Source organism: Coptis chinensis, chromosome 1 (assembly GCF_015680905.1).
Source record: "Coptis chinensis isolate HL-2020 chromosome 1, ASM1568090v1, whole genome shotgun sequence".
In the NCBI taxonomy this organism is placed as follows: domain Eukaryota; kingdom Viridiplantae; phylum Streptophyta; class Magnoliopsida; order Ranunculales; family Ranunculaceae; genus Coptis; species Coptis chinensis.
The window spans coordinates 34,047,020-34,057,530 of NC_141456.1; the positions used below are offsets into that span (position 1 = coordinate 34,047,020).

At 36.6% G+C, this 10,511-nt stretch overlaps 1 protein-coding gene across 1 annotated transcript; it reads left to right on the plus strand.

Moving 5' to 3' along the window:
- Nucleotides 1–975: 975 nt before the first annotated feature.
- LOC147523610 (corytuberine synthase-like) lies at nucleotides 976–9,337 on the plus strand. Its single transcript, XM_086562520.1, has 8 exons — nucleotides 976–1,497; nucleotides 4,872–5,051; nucleotides 5,261–5,996; nucleotides 6,497–7,198; nucleotides 7,283–7,533; nucleotides 7,668–7,997; nucleotides 8,251–8,319; nucleotides 9,163–9,337. The coding sequence occupies exons 4-6, from the start codon at nucleotides 7,037–7,039 to the stop codon at nucleotides 7,816–7,818; spliced, it is 564 nt and encodes a 187-aa protein (XP_086418646.1). The 5' UTR covers nucleotides 976–1,497; nucleotides 4,872–5,051; nucleotides 5,261–5,996; nucleotides 6,497–7,036; the 3' UTR covers nucleotides 7,819–7,997; nucleotides 8,251–8,319; nucleotides 9,163–9,337.
- The last annotated feature ends 1,174 nt before the right edge of the window (nucleotides 9,338–10,511 follow it).

A 10,511-nucleotide genomic window follows, 5' to 3' on the forward strand; every position in this document is an offset into this window, starting at 1 on the left:
CTTTACATTACAGGCAACCTAATCACAACTCACAAAACAAACACTTACCACACAAAATGGTTTCGGCATTTGCACACAACTATAAATAATAATAATATAATAATAATCTTTGCGGATAAGGGATTTTCCAATTAGTTTCCGTATTTCCGGTTTTACACCAAAATTTTAAATGGAAAGGATAGCGGAAAATTGGACATCCATTTTCTTTTTGCTCCACGCTGAAAGGGTAAATCGGTATTTTAAATCATTCCCAGGACTATAAAACTCAACGTAAACACTGTTTTGCGGTTTCCTAAGGAAAAAAGGTAAACCGATCGTTCGTTGTTCCTGATATTCATTAAAACCCGTTAAGTTCCAAAGCTCAAATCAAACACTTCGCAACTAACGAACATAAATTTAAACTCTGTTTTCCATTTTCAGAATCAAAGGTAATACTTTATTTCATTTTCGCTTTCTTTAATCCTGTAATATAAGTATGCACTTTACCATTCCGCACCGCTTCGAGCACTTTAACCACAATATTCTCTACCAAAATAACTAATCTCTTTCTATCTCGAACTAATCTCATTTATCAATCATTTCGTTGCGTCAAACACCCACTCACTTCTCTACTTTCTAACTCTGTCAAGACAAATTCGTTTTTTTTATTTATGATTCAATACCATATCTCAATCAGAAGTTCGACAATACCATATAGCAGCGAATTGAAGTACTGCTTATTTTAATTATACTGTTATAAAATTAACTCTCAAGTTTCAGTAGTATGCATAAGATGACACAGGATATAAGAGAAAACAACAAATGTGAAGCTGTAATGGTAGATATCTAGAAAACTCTTTGCTAATTAGAGAATGGCAAAAGTTTAGTGTTCATTCATTTAATGGAAGTTCTAGAGTTTACAGAAAAATAGTTTCTCGTATCCTGTGAAGATACCACTGTTTAAAGTTTAAGCATTGTTTTCCTGAGAAGGTCTATTCGAGAAGCAAGATACGCTTTCTTAATGTACAATCAATATATTTCCCTCTAAACTTCTCTTTCATCACAAAAAGATAACTGAAAAGGACTCTGATGAATTTTTTCTCTAGGTAACTGTATTCTCATATTGTGTATTCTAATTCATTTGCAATGGAAGATGGTTGTAATTTGAAGACTCACGAGGACGAAAGAAGCATTTAAGTTTATTGAATAGAAATTATAGAAGTACCAAAATCTGCCCCATGTCCTATGAATAGATTGGCGACCCTTTGGCCAGAAGAATTCACAGTTTTGACATAACATTTTTCAGAATATAGGTTAGGAGGGGAAGAAATAATTGCACTGGCAATGAAACGAAGTGCATGTCTATCTGCGTCAATTTGGATTTCTCATTTTATAATATGTTTGTAGGGTTATTAAATGCTCACTGGGGCAGTATTTCTGCAATCAAGATTTTGACCATTGGAAAACCAGTTGACAAGCTCTTCCTGTGGGGTCATTCAGCGTGTACCGTTATTTAAGGTGGCAAAAATTTAAGTATCTACTGCTATAGGATTTTGAGATTTCATTTTGATGATATATTTAGGGCCTGCTTGATAAGTTTTCCCGCATGCTGGGCAAATATGGAAGAGGGAAAATATTTTCCCACTTAAAAATTTGCCGGCAAATTACCAGCAGGAAAATAGAGTTTTGTCGCTGCTTGTTTCATCAACCGGTAAATGTTGGCAAATGTCATTTGCCAAGTTTGGCAGTGCTTGATAACACAAAAAATTTGCCATCAACAAATTCGACAAATAATTTTTTGGCTGAAGTTTTACCATGCAAGTAATAAAAGGAGATTTCTTGTCATTTTTCTACTTGTTAAGCTAGTCCAACAAATGAGCTGCATAAAATATTGTTCACCACATACACATACACATACACCACCACTCTCCATAAAAGTTTAGAACAACAGATGCTTGTGTTTGGGGAGCTTTGCTAAGTTCCTACAGAGTTCATGGTAACGTGAGTCTCGGGGAAGTTCTTTTAACCAACTCCTTAAGTTAGAGCCTAATAATGCCGAAACTACGCTCTTCTTTCCAATATTTATCTTTGAAGGGAATGTGGAAGGAAGTAAATAGAGTGAGGGTGTGATGGAAATCTTGGGCTTGAGAAAGAACCCCGTTGCAGTTGGATTGAGGTGAAGAACAAGGTTCACACACTTTTAGCTGGGGATAGATCACATCCAAATATGGCCCAAATAATCGAAAAACTGGAAAGATATTCATCAAAGACATTACTATAGCAGAGTTGGCTATGGGTGCGGATATTCATTATCCATCTTCTTAATCAGAACAAGTTTTAGGGGCGCCCCAGGTTGTAGAATTTTGTATGAACGCGTGAAACCAGTTCTCTAATCGGGTAGTATAAGACGCAAGCTACCGTGGTGTATCTAGGTTAATACACTCTACACCGATTCTAGTTATTTATTTGGGAGGTTTCTTAGGAATTGGGCTGTTGCTAATTCTAGTCATTGTTTCTCAAATTATTTTTGTGCAAGAAAGGCCATCGAGGCAAGGTAAGTTTTCACCGATGACACCTAGAAATGGCATTGGCTTGGTTTTAGGGCTATTTTCTCTCAAAGATTATGAGAAACTTAACATATCCCCGAGATATCGCGTTGAAAATAAGCATAAAGACGATGAACGAGTCGCGATGATTTGAAGTTGTTGCTCAAGCAAGTCCAACATGGACATTGTCAAGTAGTCCGGATACATAGCTATTGACTCTTGCATGTAGGATCTTGTTTTGCCAATGCTTAATGAAACAAAAGCTTTTCGGGATTGATATATTCACGAAAGCCAAGTTACATGCTTTTGTTTCTAAAAATTACGGACATGCATCCACTTGTTCTTTGCTGACTCGCTACTCTTTACAAAAGAAATCAGCTCCTCAGCAAGACACGATCAAATGATTGTGGATGCTGTTTCCATCCAGCTTCCTGCATATGCAAAAGTCCAAAGTTGGTTTTGGACTTCTGATCAATTGCCATATCGAACTACTAATCGAGTCCAAAGTCCAAACATGCCATCCACGATGATGAAACCAGATCATGAACTCGAACTCGAACTCGAATATATTAATTTTGGTCTATCTTTTTCAGAACAAACTTTCCTTAACCAAGAGGAGTGTGCTCTCTCCACACAATACAATCACCGCCATCCAATGGTTTAAATGAATGGAACTCTAAACATCAAAAGTGGAAAGTTCCCTGAAAAGAAATTGGGAACTCTCAAGTTACTCGCAGAAATTATAGTGTTTTATTGGTTTTATGCCCAACTTATTTTATATACCCTCACAAAGACGCTAAAGCGGCAAAGCAGCAAACATGCATGTAGCAAAGAAGAATAAAGGTCGCGGCAGAACAACAAAGCAAAGAAAAGGAAACTACAAGTCTGGAAGGTACCATATGAAGGAAGTATATTGAGATTATGACCTCCTATTAAGTATGAGGTCATTAGCTCGTCCATCCAATGGTTTGCTTGATCATCTCTTCTTTTGTCTCATCTCATCTCTGCATTTAAAGAGAAATTATGGTGTGTTCGTGTAACATCCAGCTATTTGATCACATAACTATGTAGTTAAACACTCACACACACACACACACACACACACACACACACACACACACCTCCTGAACACAGACCACTCACCTACCTGAACACAGCCTGCACTCACCTACACAAAGCACTCACACACAGACCATTAACTTGAACACACACACACACACACCACCTGGACAGACACACACCACCTGAACAGACACACACACACACCACAGACCTGAAACACAGCCTTCACTCACCTACACAGAGCACTCACACAACCTGCACTCACCACCACAGTCCACAAACACTCACATAGCCTGCACACACACACAAAGCACTCGCACACAAACCTGAAACACAGCTTGCACACACACACACACACACACACACACATATAATAATTGAATTTAAACATTAAAACAAAAACACATGTATAACAATAATTCTATTAAATAACTTCACAAAATAGGACGGATAAAATACCAAGTTCTAATATCCCAAAGCCACATGCATTCATACATATTGACACATGCATTCATACAAAATTCTTTTTGTGCCTTGTTATTCTTTTTCTGGTATGACACATTGACACCCCAGTAGACCAGTACCCCACTAGTAGAAGAATACTATTCGTCTATGCACCAAGATGGCAACCAACCAAATCTCTGCGACACTGAAACTCGAAGTTGGTATTGCAACATTATTGGAAAAGTTGCACAATAATAAGTATCAGAAATTTAGATAAACAAAAAGAAAAGAAAACGGAACAATAGCAAATCCATACTTGAAACTGGAGAATAGATCTCAAAAAATCAATCTAGCTCATTTATCACACATACAACACGAAACTGGACTTGTAGCTAAAAATTGGATCAATAGCAAACCATGGATATCGATGGTTTTGTGCTTGTAGATCGAGTTTTCAATCAAGAATGAAAATACATCTGCAGCATCACCATTAAAAATTGAGAGAGGGGGAGTGAGAACTCACCTTGAGAGAGAGTGTGTGTGAGAGATAGCGATTGTGATTTGCCAGCAAGCGAGAAAATTTTGGTCGATTTCCTCTGGCAAAATAAATCCAGCCCCGACTTGGATTTTTTTTTCCTGTGTGGAGTGGGAAAAAATGGTCACGTGAGGGTTTTGCCGGCAAATTGGTTTTAGTTTTGCCAGACCCATATATCGCAACAAGCAGCGGCAAAAATGTATTTAAGTGGGAAAATATCGATTTGCCATGGGAAAATGGGTTATCAAGCAGGCCCTTAAGCCTATTCATCTATCATGTTTTATGCGTCATTACTTAGAATACAGGAAGAAAGTTATTGTTGTTTCCCGAAGACTAAGTATTTTTTTTGCTCGGGTATGTGTTCTTTGATGAGGGAGGATACTTTCTCCGAAGATGTTTGAGGTTTTACATGGCATAGAGCATTCTCGCCACAGTTCTATTCACCTGCATAACTATGTTCGCAAGCATTCCTCTCTTATAATTGTGTTAAGTATTCGCCTTCGTAAATCTTTCTCCACAGTTAAAGTTTTTATTTTCATTATTACATCTTTGTTGTAGTGATTTTTTTATAAGATGGTATTATAGTTATGATGTTACATCAATGAAACCTAGGATGTATATCATATCCTTCTCAAAGTTTATAATTTTTTTAAATGAATTGTAGTACTCTGACTGATGTCTGTTTTTATTATAGAGATATTAAGCCGGACAATTGGTTTCGAACGTTGGTTTGTGTAAGCCTTTGGAATATAAGTATTCAAATGTATTATTAGAGAAGAAAGTTTTCACCATTCAAGACTCGGCAATGGAAAAAGAAGAAAACTCTGGATGGGATAAGGCTCCTTCGATGATACAAAAAGAACAATTACAGCAATGGAAACGGAATCGTCGTGTCCTAGTATACTTTATCTTACTGTTGCACTCCACCTTTTGGTCAGAGTTAGTGTTAGATAAAAAACCCGTGTGTCAGACTATCTTCCTAATTGAAAACCTTTATTTTTACTAATGAAGGCTTACTCCACTGTGGGAACTCTTGATTATATGGTGCCATAAGTTTTACTGAAGAAAGGTTATGGAATGGAATGTGATTGGTGAGTGTATTTTGAGTCAATTTATGTGTATAACCAATCAGACAAAAAATTTGAATTATGCTCACGATAAGTAGTGCAACTTGCATATAGTTTTCTTCGCTTAATATTCTGATTTTTTAACACGAAACGAAAAACAGCTTTTGTACATCACAAAATGGTGGTCATGTTCATGTCTATGGAGATATTCTACATATCTTTAACTGCTATGTTGATCTTTTTATTATGATAATGTGTAATTATCTGTGCAAGTTAGGTGGTCTTTAGGGGGCAATCATGCTTGAGATGCTTATAGGGTATCCCCTTTTTTGTTCTGAGGATCCAAGGATAACTTTCTGAAAGGTAATCCCTATTTTTGAGAATTCTTTTTGTATTTCAAAGATATGTTTTTGTTTTGACTCTGCAAGTTGCCAACGTTTTTAGTTTCCATCAGATCATCAACTGGAAAACATGCTTGAAATTTCCTGAGGAACCAAAGATAGGCATTCCACCCAAGAGTTTGTGCCCATGAGTCTACGATCACACCCATTTTCCTTTACCAGTACTTAATTGGTAGGAGATATGCATTAGATTCTAATAAGTTCTTCAACAGCGTGAAGTGTTTCCTTATCAAGATTCTACAACAAGTCACATGCTCTTTGCCCTTGCGCTCCTTTAGTGCATTAGAGTGCATTATACTACCAGTGACAAGCCTATATGGTTCAAGCCCTCAATCATGCATAGTTGTTTTTAGTTGGCCAGAACTAAAGGAGTCATGGGTGGTTTCATTGTTATGGCTAGCCGTGGTTTTGTTAAAAGGGTGCTTGGTATATGAATTTATTTGCTTTTTTTCAACTATGTAGAAACATCTGCTGCTTTGAAAAATGTGGAATTCAATGGATATGTTGAGAAGTCCGCAAAGAGGAAAAGGAAGTATTGGTACAGACTACAGAGGTATCATACATCGTCCATGGGGAAATGGGCGATAGAGATCAGGGACCCCAGGAAGGGTGTCAGGGTGTGGCTTGGAACCTTCTACACTGCTGAAGAAGCTGCAAAAACTTATGATGCTAAGGCACGCAAGATCCGTGGAAACAAAGTATTTATATAAGATGTCTACAAAGGTGTCGACCGAGTCTCTTTATAGGTTTCATTGAGTGGAGCTACTAATGAAGATGAGATCAAGCATTTCGCTGATTGGCGTTGGATCTGTCCTCAAGAGGCTGTTTGGAGAATCTGTCCTAAGTAGACTTTGTTTTTACTAAATTTTTATCCAGTTAGATGATGAAAAGGAAGTTGGAGGTATGAAAAAACATATAAGAACAATAATGGAGGTGGGAAGTCTTCCAAACTTTGAAGACTATTTTCTTGTATTAAATGGTTTGGATGTTTAAGGTCTACATATGAAATTCTTGGAGTGTGTTAAGAGTATGTTTGCTTCTTGGGATGTTCTCATCAAGGAAAGAACCGAAGCCGGAAATTCTCAAAAGTCAACTCCAAGAGATGTATTAGATGTTCTGCTTCCCAACAGATTCAATAATGATGAAATTAATCACTTCATATTTGTAAGTTACCTGTTACTCTTTGCCTCAATGTTGTAATGATAAAATCTCTTATGTCACCAATTCTAACTGGATACATGTTTGCAGGGCCTTTTTGTAGCTGAAACTGACTCTACTAGCTCAATAGTTGAGTGGCTAATGGCTGGGATAATGAAAAATCTAGAAGTCCTGGGCAGAGTTCGCGGAGAACTAGCAAGGAAGATAAACAATGTATTTGTTAGAGATTTTGATCTACCTAGACTGCCATACTTGAATGCTTGCGTGAAAGAAATATTAAGATTGATGTTGAACCAGGAGAGAACTGGAAACTTACTCGAAGCTTTTCTAGCAAGTGTAAGGTAAAAAAAGTGGGCTTGCGCTTCTCTGACCTACTGGATCGACTTTCTTCTTAATATCCACCGATACGGGTTAGATATACATCCCCACACCCAAAAGATTTTCCCACTGATCTACTGTATTTAATGTGCGACAGATACGATATCTGCAAGAGCATCCATTTACCTACACAAACAGGGAGTTCGCATGTACTTGAAAGAATGCGTAGGGGGTATACTCGCAAGGCGTACTTCAGTAGATTTTTGGTTCTTTGTAGATTTTCCATCTTCATCAGCATTGAGCATTGAGCTGGTTAATTTGTCACAAACACGCCCTTATTGTTGGATATTAGGTCTGTGTCTCTATCCCATTAGTGAGCAGATCGAGACAATCAGTGTATTGAGAAGAAAGCAGTATGACTTCAAATGTGGACGCTTTGGGGCCTTCTCTAAAAACCTTATAAATCCTTTAGCCATGCTTTGAACAAGTAAGTGTAGTCAGAGCTAATTAGTAGCCTATACGGTGGAGAGCTATGTAATAAGAGCTCTTTGTCTTGAAAAGTTAGTGGGTTAAGTAGCATATTTGAAAATGTATTTTAACTTTATTACTCAACCCTTTCTCAAACAATTTAGAAACAAATTTTTTTTTTAATTAATAAGTATTAATCATTTGTGAGTCCACTAGCCGTTTCCATTACAATATATTCCCAAAGCTAATCATTATTTGTTTTGTCTTTGTAGGATCATTTATGTTGGTCTTTTTTGGTTTGAAGTCTTTTGTATTTCTTGGAAAAATTTGAGTCGAAAGAGGTATGTCTTCATTCGAATTTGTTAATGATGTAAACCTTTTGATAGCTATGGGACTCGAAAGTATATATTTAATTTGTGTTTTCGGTAATGACTTTGTACGAGGTGCTTGGATGATCTGGCATTAGTTGAGACATTCAAGTTCTTTGCTGTAGTAAGTCCTAATGTTGCAGTGATCTCATTTTTTAAACCAGTTATTTAACTGCTCTGGCATTCGTCGAGACGGTTAAGTAGCTTGGTTAATCAATGAGAAGTATATTGTTTTAAATTTTTAGGTTATGATAGGTTTTATATTTATGAAATGTCGAAAATATAGAGGAGACTCTGTCGAAATTTTTCAGAAAAGTCACGTACTTTAGGTATATAATTGTTCGAGTTTTGGGGCATTGGACTCGAAAATATATATTTAATATGTGTTTTCGGTAGTGGCTTTGGACGAGGTGCTTGGATGATCTGGCATTAGTCGAGACATTCAAGTTCTTTGTTGTACTAAGTCCTAATGCTACATTGATCTGATTTTTTAAACCAGTTATTTAACTGCTCTGGCATTCGTCGAGACGGTTAAGTAGTTGGGTTAATCAATGAAAAGTATATTGTTTTAAATTTTTAGGTTATAACAGGTTTTATATTTATGAAATGTCGAAAATATAGAAGATGTTTTGTCGAAATTTTTCAGAAAAGTCACGTATTTTAGGTATATAATTGTTCGAGTTTTGGGGGGTTAGACGAGGTGCTTGGATGATGTGCCAATTTTGCATACTGAACTTCATCTCCAAGTTAGTGCATTTCGTCTAATTTTATTTTATTTCATTTTTGTGTTTGTTCATGTGTTTCTACGAACAACAGAGATGGCCAATCAAGTGTACACAATGAATGACTGATACTCGAAGAAGACATCTGCGTAGTAGGTTCCAGTCTCAGTATTTCTTTCTTGCATGTGTAAGTGTGATGTAGTTTTTAAAGTTTTTGCACTACTATAAATAAACTAATTTTTTGTACTACTTTTTTTCCTAGCTTGAAAGTTTTTTCAGTAATGGAATCAAACGATGAGAAATTATATTTATACCGAAAAAGATAAAGCATGATACAAAAGACAAAATAAGCAGTTTACCTGATAACGTTCTTCACAAATTTTCACTTTAGTAGATACAAAATACGCTGTGCAAATGAGCATTTTTGGTTTGGGCTGAGTGTGCACAATGGATCACGCTTTTAATATCTCTGAACTCTTTCATTATGCACTCTGTCAAAGTACTGCATATGGAGTTGGGTGATAATAGCATTTTCAGAATGGGGACCAATAACCGATGCAAGAATTAATCAAAAGATTGTGCGGCTAACGACAGGATGAAACAGATGTAATTAGAAATATATTATATTTAAAGCTTTTAAATGGTAATCTTGCCACATAGCCATTTTCCGAAAAGTTTTTATTTACACATTCAATTCACTCTATATATTATATCCACCTTAATAGATCTATATAGGGGTGTGCACGGGTCGGTTCGGATCGGTTTTGGAGTAAAACCGAACACCGAACCGACCTTGTCGGTTTATGTGTTACACGATCCGATCCGAACCGATACTCTAGTCTTAACCGATCCGAAACTGATCCGACTGTCTTCCCACCTAACTGATATCCGATCCTATCCGATTGTTTCACAGTATTAACTGAAATCAACCCAAAAAATCTGTGTTGTCTCAATTGATTTTGTGTTTTAGAGTTTTTTTATTTCATATTCGAGATGGGTTCAAGTTTGATGAAAATAATAAGATTTGAAGGTCTGGTTTGTTTGAATATGTCGTACTGGATATTTGGTAGAGACGGGGGTATAAAGGGAATTATGTCCTCTTTTATTTGGGTTGTTACGTGGTCAAAAAGTGAATTTAAAAGAGGGGGCACGTGGGGACAAATGGGGTAGAGTATTCATGCAACAAATTTGTTGGTATACATGTTTTATTCGTTGGTTTTTGTATGTAACAAACACATAGTGGGTCGGGTCGGATTATTTCGGGTTTAATAAATATAAACCGACAACTGAACCGATTTAGTCGGTTTTGTAAATTTCTCAACCAATCCAAACCGATACTAAATAGATGACCGACCCATATGATTCGGTTCGGATCGGGTTGGTCGGTTTTTTCGGTTATGGCGGATTTATGCACACCCCTAGATCTATATATAGAACAAATAT